At 38.2% G+C, this 15298-nt stretch overlaps 1 protein-coding gene across 6 annotated transcripts; it reads left to right on the top strand.

The window, feature by feature from the left end:
• The first annotated feature begins 600 nt into the window (after positions 1–600).
• On the top strand, positions 601–15041 carry LOC139111895 (myosin-IIIb). Of its 6 annotated transcripts, XM_070672491.1 has the most exons (18): positions 601–1206; positions 5570–5632; positions 7262–7596; positions 7980–8261; positions 8342–8926; positions 9067–9458; positions 9551–9879; positions 10049–10555; positions 10819–11102; positions 11190–11464; positions 11533–11900; positions 11978–12085; positions 12156–12412; positions 12533–12741; positions 12868–12948; positions 13317–13481; positions 13685–13706; positions 13852–13994. In XM_070672491.1, the coding sequence occupies exons 3-18, from the start codon at positions 7264–7266 to the stop codon at positions 13861–13863; spliced, it is 4209 nt and encodes a 1402-aa protein (XP_070528592.1). In that variant the 5' UTR covers positions 601–1206; positions 5570–5632; positions 7262–7263; the 3' UTR covers positions 13864–13994. The 6 variants fall into 6 exon arrangements, with proteins under 6 accessions (XP_070528592.1, XP_070528587.1, XP_070528591.1 ...); XM_070672486.1 differs by lacking the exon at positions 13685–13706 and having other exon boundaries at positions 13852–15041; XM_070672490.1 differs by having other exon boundaries at positions 13685–13949.
• The last annotated feature ends 257 nt before the right edge of the window (positions 15042–15298 follow it).

Raw genomic sequence — 15298 nt, 5'->3', positions numbered from 1 at the left:
CTAGCGAGAGGAATATTTCGACCGTAAGTGAATAATGGCAGCTTATTGCGTTAACAACATGCGCTACAACTGAAAGCGCTTCCATCAACCGATCTTGCGCCGCAAGTACTTATTCGTTCATTCTTTTATTGCCGCAGCGGTTACTTAAAAGAAAAAAAAAAAAGATTCGCTTTCGTTCCCACGTATAGATAGTTTAATAAAGTATAATATTGCATTTACGTGTGTATTGATCCGATGCTGAACACGGCACGAACATAACGTAAAAATAAGTGAATAAGTGAAAGCTAATCTTAAAATTGACCGATGCAATTGTAATGAGCATCTGTGATATACATACATTTAAAGACAAGATAATGAGAGAAGCACAAGCTGAAGTGAGAATAAATATCGGAATTATTTCCAGCTGCAACGTGCGAACGATGCCTAATCAATCAGATAACTTTCCTTAATGATTAATGAACGTTACGCGATCATCTTTGAAGGTATATATCAATTTTTCATACTCTCAGTTGTTCAACGACGCGTTTCTAATTTTCTTTTTAAATTCATCTCGCGTTCGACAAGTAGAAGAAAATACCGCTAATCGAGGAGAAGCTTTGCGTAAATAAAAATTACAACGTATTAACAGTAGCGTATTTAACAAAGAAAATGTGCCGCGAAAAATTGATAATTTCCAAAGACGATTTCAGCGAGTCGCGGGTCGATGATCGTGACGTGACTCGCGCGACGATTGTTGGGCTGCGGGAAAAAAAGAATCATGATGAAAAATGACCCAACTACCTCCCGGAAGAGAGAAACGCGGAGCGTGGAGGAAGACTTACGACGGAAAGGAATGGAGAGGGATAGCCGACGCGGTCTCCTTCGAACGCGAACGGCGTTACGTTGAAGACGCGGCAATCGTGCAGCCGCGCTCCTCTCGCCAGTTGATACTATTCCGTTCGCGTTATACAATCAGCTAGTCGAGTAGTCAGTGGTATCGCAGGGAGTTCGCCGACTCTAAGCGACCATTTCGACCGTTTCCCGTGTTAGTTGGCACGCGAGTGAATTTTACCATCTCGTAATAAATACAGTTTGACCGGTGGTTACTGCTACGTTAGTGACGATTCTTCACGTATTCAAGACCGACTTTTCGTGCTCGCAACCCGACTGTCATCGCTCGGTTCTTTGCTGCTTATTCTTTTACCGAAAACTGTATCATTAAAACACGTGAGTAATAGCAATAACCAATTTGAGAAAATTGTATGAATCATAGGATAATCACATAAATAGTATTTGTTCTTGTCAGTTTAGATAGTTTTAATAATTATTTAGATATGTGCATAAATGTAATAATTCATAAATATAATATATTGACGTGGTTAACACCACGCTCTCTCCGATCTCCGAAGCCAAAAATTGATAAGGCTTTTGACCAAATATAAATTTAAAAATTAATTCGAGGCAGTGATAAGAATTGGCGTCATTGACGTTAACACCACGCTCTCTCCGATCTCCGAAGCCAAAAATCGATAGGGCACGTGTTTTGTTTAAAATAGGTTATTTTTTGAAATGGGTAAATTTTTGAAATGAGTATAATGGGTAATTTTTTAAAATGGGTAAATTTTCTCGAAAAATATCACTTTTAGAGGAATAATAGAAAAAAGTGTGAAAAAATATAAAATAATAATAATTCTAAACCACTTTTATTTAATTTAAGAAAAAAAAAAAAGTTCTGATCATTATTAATTTTTTTTAACAAAGGGCATACAGCCGGATAAGCATGTTCCCACCGAGCTTTCAATCGGCACTGTAAGAGATGAATTTAGTATCAAACAAAATTTAATTCAACTTTCAACTCTAAATCTCTAACATTTTACGAGTACCTAATAATATAAAAATCCATTTTTTAGTTTTTATTTTATTTTATTTATTTATTTATTTTTTTTTATAGTAAAAATTAAAATTAATTTATGGCAATACTTACAAGTAAATACTTACGAGTAAAAGCAATAATATAACGCTTTCATCATGATCCCCAAATTAAAATCCGATTTTTAACAAAAAAAAAAAACAATTAAAATTATTTCTTTAATGCGCATGTTATAATATGCATCAAATTTTGACAGATGAGCCTCTCATGCACCTCTGCACTCAAGAATTATTTTAATTTTTATTTGGCACTAAATTCATCTATGCAGTACCACCGATTAAAAACTCGGTAGGAACCCATGGCCAAATGGCATGCCTATCTGGCGATGCCCTTTGTTAAGAAAAATTAAAATATCAAAAAGCGCATCATTACGTCACATTTTAACTTTCATTAAATATATGTGAATAGAAAAGAAATTATTTAAAAGTTGTAAATAACGGAATATTAATTTGAAAATGTGCGTACATATAAATTTTAATTAAAATTATCTAAAACTCTTTGAAAAAATAATTATTTTCAATGAGTTTTAGTACTTTAGAGGGGAAAGTGCCATGCTAGATTCGAGGCGTGGAGACCGTGAGGAATTGTATTGAATAGCGATATAAAAGGCGAAATTTCCGCGCCGCGAATTATCTTCTACAAAAACTCGCACGTATAGTTTTATTTTATATTGACCACGCGGCTTCGACCTCCGTACTCGGATTCCGAGACGCGCGACTCTGTACGATTCGCATCATAGTTCTGCCCATTGCAGAACGTTGAACAAATTTAGTCTCACACGTTTTAATTGACATTTTCTTAAATATTCCACCTGTTGCCCGCGCGATAAAAAAGAATGAACGACAAGTATAATAACATCGAAGAAAATATAAGTAAGTTTAATTAAAACCAATAAAATCCTATAATTATTGCTAAGCAATTTTGATACCTTTGCCAAAGGTATCGAACCGTGAGATTGAAACGCGATCGCGCATTTTCACGGTGAAACGTCTCGCGGGTAATTTTCAACGACGAAGCAACTTTCAACAATTGTCACTGAATGACAATGCTTTCGTAGAAATTGCAGTAAAATGTCCGCAACAGAGGGCATCGATCTGTGAAATAAATGGACGCGTCGTAAAGAACAAAAATGAGCATGACCGATCGTCACGCTCATAAATAACAAAAGTATTATACAGCACGGCTAAATAAAAATTCTATCTTTCGATTTTTACATTTGCTCCTTTCCTTCACTCGTCGAGAAAATCTGTTCTCAAAACCGCCTTCGATTTCTAGCGAACCAAATTAATAAAAGCAAAGGAATTTGTTTCCCGCACGCGAAATGTTTAAACGACAAAACGCCGTTATGCGATACAAACGTTTATTAATAATCTCATAGAACCTTTCAATGCAATTATTATAATTACGCGTGTGAATACGCGACGCTCGTGAAAGTAGGAAAATTTCGATCGCATCGCGTAATTAAAAATATAACGATCGACGGGATGCCTCGTTTAAACGTATTGAATGCGATTAGAATCCGGGCGTTTGATATGCGTTTTATATGCGCGTGTTTAATAGCAATAAATAACGAAAGGAGAACGAGAACTCTAACCAGGCAGGGAGACGGCCTTGAAGAATTACATATTTACAAATGACTGTGGAGTAGACTGACGAGCAGACGAACGGAACGAACATATGTTGCTCTTGGGTGTGACGGAGGATCCCTCTTTCATGATTTACGGAACTCGCATGACCGTCGTTCATATAACTGGTTTTCATCGGTTATTACCGTCTTCGTACTACACGCGGATCATATGACTCGTTACTGTATACGGCAGGTTGCCGAGAAAGTTTTCGAGCGTCGCGATGCCCTTCGCCGTGAGCGGTCTTGCGTTCCAAAAAGTGACCGTGACTTTCCTTACACATCGAATTCAAGGTGCAATGCTCGGCGTATATTTCGTTTAAGAGAACACGTGTTTTCTCCAAATTCGCAACGCACGCGCGTAGGAAAATTTGGGTCGAAAGAAATAAAGCCGCGTAATATAAAGTAGTTTAAGATCAGTACGTTTAGTCCGCAACAAACAATACGAAAATTATTTGTGTTAAATGAACAGAGAAAGCTACGATATTAAAATCATCACGGCCTAAGCGAATCGATCCTTCGGATCGTACTCGCCTCTTGTAATTAAGAGGCAAGATGAAGTATTTGTATGAGCGTAGAATGAGAATTGACGAGAAGCAAATTAATAAACCATCCTTAACTTCCACACACCGCGAAGGCGTTGACAACTAGCCAAAGACGATATCCGATTACGCAACGACGAATACACGTAACATTCTTTCTAACGAGGACTCGCATCTCGAACAGTTCTGACTTTGTATTGGAAATCATATCCAATTGTACGAAGCCGTGTAAGGAACAATAAGCACAGCAGGTGCTTCAAGCAGTGTTTCGTTGCAATATATCGAGTAGTACCGACATAAATGGTAAATATAATCACTTAAACCGTGCCCTCCTTTCCAATTTCATTTTCTTTTCCAGCGAGAGGGATTATTTGACAACTTACAAGCCCGATGTCCCTGGTAAAACGCGATAAATCGTAACTATTCGGTTACTCTCTCAATCATTGCGAAAACTGATCTTACTCGATGCTCGTTCGTGCATATCGGCGAAAGGATTTCTCTCAAAGTGTTTCGCAGCCTGACTTACTAATTTTCCGATGCGTTTTAATTTCACTGTGCATGCAGATTGAATTCGTTAGCGTGACCGACAAGATCGCGCCTTAATTAAACATAAGACATTAGATTTTAAATCATCTTTCTAATAACATTCTAATCACCAATGGCAATCACAATCGCCAATAATTATTATTTTGATTGACTAAGTAATATTGAAAATTCTTTTCAACGACCAAGAATTGGGATTTATATTTGAGTAATCATTTTCTTAATAAAAAGTTTTCTCATGCAAAATTATACGTTGGATATACTATATATTTATTAAGTGCTCGCATGTGCGAGAGTGGCCATATAATCAAGATTAAAGTATATATATGTGGATAATTAAATGAACCAAGCGAAGCGCACTTTACCAAACACATCCGCACGTAGCGCCGGTAACACGGCTAATCAAATATCTGTTACATGCGAGTTATGTGAGCAACTTTCGAGGAAGCAATATTCCCGCCGTAGTACGTCTAAATCCATAATTATCACTACCTGCGCAGAATTTATATTGCAATTACATGGTTTTTCGTTCGGACGGATAAAGTAAATTGAATATCAGAAAAATTAATGGGTCTCGTTATTTGCTTTTTCTTGTAATCAGTGATTTCGCGATCGTAGCAGAAATATAATTAACACAAGTAATAATATAAGTGCGATCGAACTATACGTATAATATCGGGCAAGCTTAAAAATTTAAACAGGGAATAGTTTTGCAAATAGAAAAGCGGTAATAAAATATTTTATTGCGATTCAGCGGCTGACAGAGATAATTATTGTATTTCTAGGTTCTGCGAAAACAATGCCTCTTTACGGTTGTCTATAATGAAATAATTACTCGAAAGCAAAGAATGTCGCGCGGATTTCCCATTTTCACTTTGCGACTTTTATGTAGCCATTAATATTTTTGTCCAACTTTTTACTTTACGAATAATTATCCATTGTGTGTTTTAGATCATTACGAAGAAATGCAGATATATTAACGTCTTCAATAAGAATTCATCGGACACAACTTTGGTAAAAAAAAATTTAATTATCTCGATTCTGCGATATGTTAAGATAACGTATCGCGTGAATTAATTCGACAAATTAATAAAAAAAAAAAAAACTCGAAAAAGATATCAGACAAAATGCCAAGTATAAGTGCTTGTAAAGTGAAGTACATATTTGTAGTTCCGTACTCGTGATTCGAATTAATACTTTGCCGAGAAATTATTTAACTGATAGTGTACCTTCAAAGAAAGACCACAAAGGTAAAGTTGCACAAAAAAATAAGATAATAAAAAAAGCAAATTTTTAGGTATTCGCGCCGTAATTTTTTCGATTTACGCGGTCGTAAATTTCACTGTTTGAAACGTAAAAAGATGGAAACTTTTCCCCGATTGTGTGTACGTTGCCAGCCGCGGTTCCGCTGGTTTAATCTTTTCAGCGTGACGATGTAACGGTACAATGCGTGCCATCAATGACTACGCTGCGTCAACCGACGCTTCTGCGTAACGTGTCGCGTACGGGACCACGCAATGTCGTCGAAATCGTGCTCCGACGTCGAGCTGATCGCACCGAGCAATATTCGGCGAAGTTATACCTATAGTGATCGACGCAACGTGACCGCGAGATGCGGTTTGACTAAAGAATCGAGGTTTCTATTTGCTTCTCAAGAAATTAGACCGCCTGGAATATTTTTCAGTACACATTTAACGAGCCATTGCCGGGAAAATCTTTCAAAGGAGGTGAACGGCAAGATAGATGAGCGCAGTTTCTTTTAACGATCGAAATTTTCAAACGAACCACGAAGCGTCGCTCTATTAACTACACACGTTCGTCGTTGTTAAATCCCTTTGATAAGAGGGATCGAATTGCGCGCGGAGGATACACCGCGACTTCGGACGCGCTTAATGCTTCGCTACCATAAAAGAATTGTGTAACGCCGTATATAGCGAACCGTGGAAGTAATTACTGCCTTTTCTATAAGCTAAAACACGGTATGCGTAATCCCGGCCCCTTTGTATGCAAATCGAGTAGCAGTATTTGCGACACAAGGCTGCGGCGCTGCCTACCTGGAGAAATGTTACTCGACGATGCACGTAACATCGAGATACGCGCACACGAAAGTATAATCGACATTTAAGTACTCCGTTGAGCGGTGCCATTACACGGAGAATGAGAGATAGGAGAACGTACTCGCGGACGTTGTCATATTATGATGTTATTTGTCAGCCGTCTTCGCGCTTTTATTATACGAGAGAGGAAGCAAGATGTGCATTTTATTCCGCTTTGCTATACAACGTGACGTGGGAAACCTCTTACAAAAAATATAATCGCAAGTAAAACCACATGCGTTTCATATTAGTAGCGCGTGATAGAAAGATGGGAAAAAAAAAACTTTACGAAAGAAAATTTAAATTTAACGTTTAATATTTATACGCGTATGATCTCACTGGGAATTTTTGTACTCCGATAATCTTTCTTCGTTACTAATTTTCAATATTCGAAAGCGAGAAACCCGAAAGTAATTTATATAAATATTACAAATAATAAATTATTTGAAAATACATTTCGCTGAACTCATTACGTTGTAGATTGACAAAGCATATGAATATCTAATTGAACAAAATTTTAACACGTTTCGTGTCGGATTGTTTCCAGAAATGACCGGAGGTGGAACTAACATGGCATACCACGGCCTCAGTCAACACGTCAATTTCGACGCGATACCAGATCCAGGGGAACGATTTCAATTGGAGGAATTAATCGGCGAGGGTACATATGGCGAAGTGTACGCCGCTTATGATAAAGAAACCGGCAGCAAGGTAGCCATAAAAATACTAGAAAACGTTGCCGACAACGTCGAGGAAATCGAAGAAGAATATTTGGTGTTGAGAGATTTGAATCGGCATCCAAATATTCCCCTCTTTCACGGTTTATTTCTAAAGCGAGCGAAACCTGGTCAAGAAGAGGATCAATTATGGTTCGTGATGGAGGTACCATCATTAAATTTTAAATTCACGCGAAAGATTATGAATACGAGGACTATTTTTTAATTAAAAAAAAGAAAAAGAAGTAAAACTGTAATTTTACAATTAATTAAACTCGCATAAATTAATTATAATATAATAAACAGAGCTTTGCAAATATCGTTATTTATTCTATTGAGTTCTCTAAATATCTTTCGTTAAAGAGAAAGCAAGAATCAATTAAGAAAAAATGTATCGTATACTTTCTAATAATTCGTAATTTTTATATACAATTTGATTTGTTTTTTCTTTTTTTTTTTCTTTTTGCAACTCCTATATGTACTAATTTGTCGGTCTTCCGAGGAATAAACGGAATCGGATTTGTAAGAAGTTAATTGCTTCGGTTCCAGTTGTGCACTGGGGGCTCCGTGACCGATCTCGTGCAGGGACTTAAAAAACGCGGCAGCCGCCTAACGGATGACCAGATAGCTTATATCTTGAAGGAGACTGTCGAAGCTCTGATCTTTTTACACAGTAATCACTGCATGCATCGCGATGTAAAAGGTCACAACATTCTACTCACGGAAGAGGCACGCGTGAAATTGGTCGATTTCGGCGTGTCCTCGCATTTGGCCGCGACTCTCGCGAGAAAGAACACGTCTGTCGGGACACCGTATTGGATGGCGCCGGAGGTGAGTTCAAGCAAATAAAAAAAATTTTTTTTTACAAAAGCGACGGAGATAAAATATCTATCGATCGTGTCGCGAAACAGGTGATAGCGTGCGAGCAACAGCTGGACTCGTCGTACGATTCGCGTTGCGACGTCTGGTCGATCGGCATCACCGCTATCGAGTTAGCCGAGGGCGACCCTCCGCTGTCGGAGTTGCATCCGATGCGAGCGCTTTTTCAAATTCCGAGAAACCCGCCGCCTTCCTTGAAGAATCCGGACGTGCACACGACAGACCTGACGGACTTCATAGCCGAATGCCTGGTGAAGGATCTAGAGCACCGGCCGTTCGCGAGCGAATTGAGAGAGCATCCGTTATTGACAAAGGTGGAACCAATCGCAGAGAAAATCAGAGAACGATTGAGAGAGGAGATATGTAGACAGAGAGCAGAAGGTCGTGTTCACCGGCAGCCGGAAGTGACTACGAAACATGGCAAATTGAAGACGGACCGCAAGACGAGACCGGAGAAGATGTACATGGATGACCTGGCGGCCCTCGACATGCTATCGGAGGAGGCTATTGTCGATCAATTACAGCACCGATACGAGCAAACGCAGATATACACATACATCGGCGACATACTGGTCGCTGTTAATCCTTTTACTAATCTAGGTTTATACACTGGTATCGTAAGTATTTCATTTACATTAAATAAATTGTTGCATTAATATACGAGCAATTAATGCCATAAAATAAAAATAATTGATTAAAAAAATATATGGATCGTTATCTTTATCACAATTTTTTTTTTTTTTTTTTTTTTGTAAAGGAACAAAAACGATACAAAGGACAAGCGAGATCGGACAATCCCCCGCATATATTCGCGGTCGCCGATGCAGCGTATCAAGCTCTACTACATCAACGTCAAAACCAAGCGATAGTCATCAGCGGTGAATCAGGTGCCGGAAAGACGGAAAGTGCAAATTTGCTACTGAAACAGCTGGTTTATCTCAGCAAGGCACCGAATCGCAATCTCGAGGAAAGAATACTTCAAATAAATCCAATAATGGAAGCTTTCGGAAACGCGACGACCGGCATCAACGCGAACTCTTCTAGATTTGGAAAGTATCTAGATCTAACAATGACGAAAGGCGGAAAAGTGACCGGTGCGCGAATCTCGGTGTACCTGTTGGAACAATCGCGAGTGATCGCCCAAGCCGAGTACGTTTCTTAGAAATTATATAAATATAGCTTATAAACTTGATAATTAATTTTACGACAAACTAAAGGCAGTGAATCCCATTATTTCTCAGGGGTGAGCGAAACTTTCACATTTTCTACTACATGTACGACGGTCTAGAAACGGACAACCGCCTCTCGGAATATTATCTCGACCGCACGCTGCGGAAGTATCATCGGTATCTCACGCATTATAGTCACACGTCGCAGACGCACATTGACAAATTCCAACAGCTCAAAATGGGTTTCAAGGTGCTCGGATTTCAGGACAGCGATGTAGACACGGTGTATCGAGTTTTAGCCGCTATTCTCCACCTAGGTGACATTGAATTCGCAGAAGTGGCGACGCAAGACAACACTGACAATAAAAGCAGAGTGGTCGACGCTGTTCCCTTACACAGAGGTAAAATTTCTTTCGCTTTTCCTTATACTTTCTACAATAGTTCGTAATTGAAACGTTAATTTTCAAATCAAATAAAACTGTAATTAGTCAATTAATAAAATTTCTATATACGTCTGAATGCAAATATTATAAGCTATCATTATCCGTCGTTATATGCTTCCGTTTTCAGTTTCAAAACTACTCGGGGTTGAACAGAACGATCTTGTGGAGGCCCTGACATCAAACTCGGTGATGACGAGAGGCGAGACAATTACGAGAAACAATACGGTGGCCGAAGCTCGGGCGGCACGTGACGCAATGGCCAAGGGTCTCTATGGTCGGCTCTTCGATTGGATGGTCAACCAGATCAATTGTTTACTATGCTTCAGCCGCTCGCCGAATTACGAACCGCTCGCGATTGGGCTCCTCGACATTTTCGGCTTTGAAAACTTTCCCAGAAACTCGTTCGAGCAACTCTGCATCAACATAGCTAACGAGCAGATACAGTACTACTTCAACCAGCACATCTTCACTTGGGAGCAGCAGGAATACATGGCCGAGGGAATACCTGTGGACCTTGTCGAGTTTTCCGACAACAGGCCGGTTCTCGATATGCTACTAAGCAAGCCCATGGGGCTTCTGGCGCTTCTCGATGAAGAAAGTCGATTTCCCAGAGCGACCAATCGAACATTGATCGGTAAGCGTTACAAATACATTATTTTATAAACGTTATCTTACACCGCGCGCGTTTCTTTTTTTCAGCATACGTAAATTATTTTATTAAAAAACGTTTCGGAATTTGATCTTTTAACCAGCTAAAGTTTTTTTGAAACTTTTCAAATTTTGTAATAATTGTAATAATTGATAATTATACGATTCTTCAAAATTTTGAACGGCAGACAAATACTCGGTGTGCCGTTTATTTATTATATTATTAATTTGTAACTTTTTTTTGAGCAGAAAAATTCCACAACAACATTAAATCAAAATTCTACGTACGGCCTAAATCGGACGCGGTCTGTTTCGCGATACATCATTTCGCCGGCCGTGTAGTCTATCAAGCCGAAGGATTTCTCGAGAAGAACAGAAACTTTCTGCCACCTGAAGTCATTGAACTGGTACGACAATCGCAATACGATATGGTTCGTTTCTTGTTTCAATGCCCGATAACAAAAACCGGTAACTTATATTCGGCACTACAAGAAAATGACTCTAGAAAATCGCAGTCGAATCAAAACACAAAGGTAGGTGTATATATGCGCGTGTTAAATTTGTATTTTAGATTTTTTTTTTTTTTTACGATGTTTTAACGGCGTTATAATATTTCGTAGGAACGATATTCCAGTCGAGGTTTAGCATCGCAATCAAGAGCTCAACAAACAGTGGCAACGTATTTCCGGTACTCTCTAATGGATCTACTACAAAAAATGGTATCCGGCTCGCCTCAGTTCGTGCGATGCATAAAACCAAATGACTCGAGAAGTCCACGCTTTTTCGACAAAGACAAAGTCGTAAAGCAGCTGAGGTACACCGGTGTCCTCGAAACTATACGTATAAGACAAAATGGATTTTCCCACAGGATACCATTTAATGAATTTCTTAAAAGGTATTTTCAAACCGTAAAATGTTTTCATTGAACTTTTTATCGACTTTACGAATCCCTGAATTATACAGATATTGCTTCCTGGCTTTTGGCTACGACGAACGGGTGATTGCAAGCCGTGATAATTGTCGGCTTCTTCTATTACGGTTAAAAATGGACGGATGGGCGTTAGGCAAGTCAAAAGTTTTCCTCAAATACTATCACGTCGAATTTCTTTCAAAACTGTACGAAGAGCAACTGAGAAAAATAATTATGGTCCAAGCGTGTGTTCGACGATGGCTTGCAAAAATAAAATTCAAGAAGCAGAAATGGCAATTTGCTGTATCAGTGGTCACGCTGCAGCGTCACATTCGAGGATGGCTGGCTCGGAAGCACACGGAAGAAATATTGGCTCAAAAACGTGCGAAAGAAGAAAGTGAAACGCTCGATTTTATGCTGAGTGAGTTCTATTTTTAATTCTGGCAATCGATAATTTCCCGTCATCGTCATATATTTACTTATTTCGTTATTTCGTAGACGAGGTAAAACGTAGAGCGCAAGAAAATGCGAATGGAAATAATCGCGAAAAGCAACATGTACGTAAAAATTTAGAGAAGAACGACGCCGCGACTATTATACAAAGTCGTACGTATAATAATATTAATTTATCTGTAATTAATAACGTAAAATATTGTGCACGATTAATCTCTTATAGACTTCCGAGGTTATACTATTCGTAAACGATTTGGATGCGATTTGGAAGAACGTTTCAAGAGAATATTGAATAATTATGATAATATATACGATGGTCACAAAGCACTGTTGCGCGAAGGACTAAAGAACGAAGATGCAGCCTTGATTGTTCAAAGATGGTACAAAAAAGAAGAAAAACTAATTAGAAAGAAGCCACCCGCAAAGGATCCCGTGCATCCTAAACTCCGACAAGCGGATTTAATACAATTTTCTCAAAATGTAATTAAGAATTATTTAATTCTATTAATTTAATTAAGCTATTAATTACTATGTACTGCTCTTTCTATTTTCAAATATAATGTATTCTACATAATTTTCTTTTTCTAATTTTCTATTCAGGTACATATGAAGAACCAGGAGGTTCACAAAAATCTCCGTCGCAACAAACCCGGTATTAGATTGAGCGACATCGAAGAGCCACCAGTCGATTACATTCGTCCCGAGGGATTTAATATGGTGCAATCAATATTGCAATATCACAGCGAAGCCCACCCAAATGAAGAAGACAGTGTCAAGTACTACCGAGATTTGAAGGAAGAGATGAGCAGGTAGATATACGCAGAGTGCACGTAAAAATCAAGGCGCGTTTGGCTTTGATTTGCAATTAGATTCGCGAACAAATTAGAATTTTAAAACATATAATTTTCGAATGCTTCTGGCACTCGCATCGCAAGTGGTTCGGAATTCGAAGACGACGAAGTTGGCTGGGACTTGCCGTTGATACGGCTAGAGAATGACCTTCACTCATCGTCGAGGTACACTCGTAGATTTGGTCAACCGTTTATGTACCAATTTATTCGGGCTAGTTGTACGCGAATATAGATTTCCCAACCACCATTTCCGTTTTAGAAAAGAAAGAAAAAAAAAAATAAAAAAGACGTAAAATACATGTAGAAATATTAAATACTAAAAAAAAAAAGAAAGAAAAAAATTTAGCTAAGCCAACTTTTTAATCTTTAACAAAAATTAATTCAGTTGCTGTTAATGTCGCTTCTTTATAATTAAATAAAAAATTAAACTTTATTTTTTTACGCATGCTCGTGTTCAAAAATACTCCTGTAGACCGCAGCAATTCGTTGCTATCTTATCTATATCGATATAAAACGAGATTATCTTAATATAGAAATCGGAAAGATCACGTTTTGGAGGTGAATGCCGAGAGAAGAGATCGTACATCTCAGAGCGATTTTGCAGTGGCGCCAGAGCAGCATTTGTCGAATATTTGGCACAAAGCCCTGAGGCATCCGTCCGAATTACGCGACAACGAGAACACCAAGAAAACTGTCAGGTAATAATTGCCCCACGTATATGAGAATATACAAATTTTTTTACGCGTACAAAAAGTGACTTAATCGCATATGTTTAATATAATAGTTAAAACACATATGGAATTCAACCATAATCAATTCTTCAATCATTCAATCAATTATGTTTTATTTAAATAAGTAATGAAACTAATTTCGCATTTATGCTCTTTGCGCGTGTTGCCAGAGGCATCATGGCAAATTTTCAGGTAAAAACTAATGTATTTATTTTACCGCTACCATGCTAACAGTTTTGTAATTCGCAAGTAATTTAGTCCCAATTAACATAAAACAAAAAATGTAATTACTCTTTAATGTGCTTCTTCTAAAAAAAAATTGTTTTGTTTTTATTAGTACAAGGGTTAATGACCTGCGTGGCAAAAACTTGCAATCACACACGAACGGACAACGTGCAACCGGCTCTCCTCCGCATATCCACCATTCAGCTGGCATACGATTCATGATCGACGACCGATATAACGCAATAAACGAACGGCAGAATGTCTTTAACGAACAGAATCTCGTTAATGGACATCAAAATTCCGTCAACGAGCATCCGACATCGATCGGCACCCGTCAGATTCCTTGTAAAATAAATAACGGTGTTGGAAGAAATCACACTAAAGTTCTGAATACCGAGCGATCAGAGTTAAACAACGGCTTAAATAAATCGGAGAAGACATCGGATCGATCGTGCCATAAGCAAAATGGCTACGCAATAAAAAATCGTCAGAATAATGTCAATCATAAAAATGGTATTAATCGATTAGCGAGCGGAAGAGCAACGAATCAAGGACAACTCCAGAACGATACTTTCAATATCACGACTAATCTAAGGCAGCTTCTGAGGCCGACGGTGATCGAGAAACGCCAGGAGAGTGCCAAGGCAGAGTACGATACGGAAGATATAAACGGCCCTTACAACTTTAGACAGCTGTTAAGACCTACGGAACACCTACCGACGGAATCTTTGCGAAAACGAAAAGGAGGGATTGTTTCTAGCGAAGTGCCTTTACCAAAAGATAAGATCCCGGAGAAACATGTTAAAAGAAGAGCGCCATTGGCACCGACCCAAAATAAATTAGTAAACGTAAAAAAGTAATGCTAATTACATCGTTAATTAGAAATATTAGTTTTCAAAAGATTTAATTAAAAAAAAAAAAAAATGTATATTTCTTCTGTTCATACGTATTGCGTAAGAAAATTATCAAGTTTTAACATTGCCATTGCATTTATGTATTAAAAAAAAAAAATATATCTTATTTAAAACTTAGATAATACTATATTATAAAATAGTTGTTACAAAGTGCAATGTATTGTTTTTGTTGTAAAATGTTATGTAAAAATCAAGTTTAATGAATCATGTTATCGAGAAATTATACTCGAATATTTAATTACGGAGCATTAATTAGTCCGATAAAAATATGTATACTTTATAACCCTTACAAAAGTATTATATATAAATTAGTACACGTCTAGAACTAGTCATACGAGGTTATACCTGGCTTTATTTAAACTATAAGTGCTCGTTATCTTTTAGATGTAGAAAGAAATAAATAAAATTCTTAAAAAATTTATAATTGATAAATTATTTATACCCATTGAATAATCATAACTATCCAACAACCGTGCACCCTACGACTCTCACGCGACTTGAAATTACTGGCGGCCGGGCTTCGGCGAGAAGCGTTAGGAAGTACGCGAATATCCAAGAGATGGCTAGGAATTGCGGCGTCGCGACGCCCGGCGCACCGGTGTCCGGCGCCGGCGGCGGTAGTTGCGTCGGCGTCGCCGTCGTCGT

Source organism: Cardiocondyla obscurior, linkage group LG25 (genome assembly GCF_019399895.1).
Source record: "Cardiocondyla obscurior isolate alpha-2009 linkage group LG25, Cobs3.1, whole genome shotgun sequence".
Lineage (NCBI taxonomy): Eukaryota > Metazoa > Arthropoda > Insecta > Hymenoptera > Formicidae > Cardiocondyla > Cardiocondyla obscurior.
The sequence above is the reverse complement of the archived record's forward strand: the minus strand, read 5'-3'. Positions and strand labels throughout refer to the sequence as shown.